Source organism: Geotrypetes seraphini, chromosome 8 (assembly GCF_902459505.1).
Source record: "Geotrypetes seraphini chromosome 8, aGeoSer1.1, whole genome shotgun sequence".
Classification (NCBI taxonomy): Eukaryota; Metazoa; Chordata; class Amphibia; order Gymnophiona; family Dermophiidae; genus Geotrypetes; species Geotrypetes seraphini.
Window position 1 is genome coordinate 104,043,597 of NC_047091.1, and position 1,512 is coordinate 104,045,108.

At 51.1% G+C, this 1,512-nt stretch overlaps 1 protein-coding gene across 1 annotated transcript; it reads right to left on the reverse strand.

The window, feature by feature from the left end:
• Positions 1-278: 278 nt before the first annotated feature.
• Positions 279-1,092, reverse strand: LOC117364762 (histone H1.01-like). The gene has a single exon (XM_033954359.1). It carries the CDS (start codon positions 1,019-1,021, stop codon positions 392-394), a length of 630 nt encoding a protein of 209 aa, XP_033810250.1. The 5' UTR covers positions 1,022-1,092; the 3' UTR covers positions 279-391.
• Positions 1,093-1,512: the final 420 nt, after the last annotated feature.

The window sequence follows — 1,512 nt, forward strand, 5'->3', positions numbered from 1 at the left end:
CAAATTCCCACCTGAAAGGGGCTTAAGTGAATCTTTTCCTTATAGATGGCCTTCCAGGCAGTTCTAGTGCTTGACGGCTATTTGCTTAAAAAAACCTAACCGGTTCCCAATAAAACACACTAAATTAAAAATCCTACACTATTGGCCTGGAGGAAAGGGGTGTCTTACTCCCAACGTCTAGTGTCCAGTGTTAATCTTGCATAAGTCAGCCCGGTCTCCTGTTTGCAAAGGGAAGGGGTTGAATTGGAAGGTTTGTTTATTTCGGGGGAGGGGGTGGGTGTATCGGGGTGACCACTTCCTTTGAGATCATCGCACTCTTTCATTGATCCGTGTGGTGGCTCTGAAAAGAGCCTTTGGGTTGAAGAAGCATTGAGGATTCTCGAGCAAAGCTTCACTTTTTCTTAGTCGCCCCCTTGGCGGCTTTTGCTGCCTTGGGCTTGGCAGCCTTTGCCGGGCTCTTCTTCACCTTGGCTTTCACCGGTTTGGCTTTCGCCGGGCTCTTCACCGCTTTCTTGGCTTTCACCGCTTTCGACTTCTTGGGACTCTTGGCTGCTTTCTTGGTAGCGGCTGCCGACGGCTTCTTGGCCCTCTTCGGACTCTTTTTCACTCCAGCCGCCGCCGGCTTTTTCGCTTTCTTCACTGCCGCTTTCTTGCTTTTGGGAGGGCTCTTCTTCTTGCTCTCCGGCTGCTGCTTGTTCAGTTTGAAAGAGCCCGAAGCTCCGCTGCCCTTAGTCTGCAGCAGGCTCCCCTTACTCACCAGACTCTTGACGGCTAGCTTCACGCGGCTGTTGTTCTTCTCTACATCGTAGCCAAAAGCTGTCAGAGCCTTTTTCATTGCAGCCAGGGAGATGCCGTTGCGCTCCCTTGAAGCTGACACCGCCTTCACGATCAGCTCAGAAACGCTGGGGCCCGATGCCTTGCGCGCTTTCGCCGCTGCCGCCGGCTTCTTCGTCTTTTTCTTAGCCGCGCCAGGAGCAGGAGGCGGCGCAGCGGCGGATGCTGCTGGAGCGGTTTCGGCCATGCTCTGCTGTGTCGCACTCGAACCAGAGCCAAAAATGAGAAGCCAAAGCACAACTACCCCGTACACTAGAAAAGGAAGTTGCTTCTCTTCGGCCCAAGCCGCTCCCACTATTTATAGCAGATGCTGCCCACTGATTGGCTGCCGGCTCATCCCCTGCCTGCTTCAGAGTAGACACCCTGGGCAAAGGCTCCTCTCGCCCTTGTGTTTCTTAAGCCCTCTCAATTCACTTTTTACACTCGAATAACATTCGTTTGCACAACTATTCTCGTTCCGATCAGTAAAGAAGAGTTCATAGTTTGCACTAAACTGGGCGTTTGCTTTTCATGTATGTTAATAAAGTCTAAAAGAACCCTCCCATTGCTTCTTTCCGTCTTTCCCACCTTCCCAAGAGGCAAAACTGTCTTTTATTTGTGAAAATAATATCGCTGTCAGGATCGATGTGGGCAGTAATTCCCTGCAACAGTTTTTAAGGAGGTGTAATACTGCTTTGG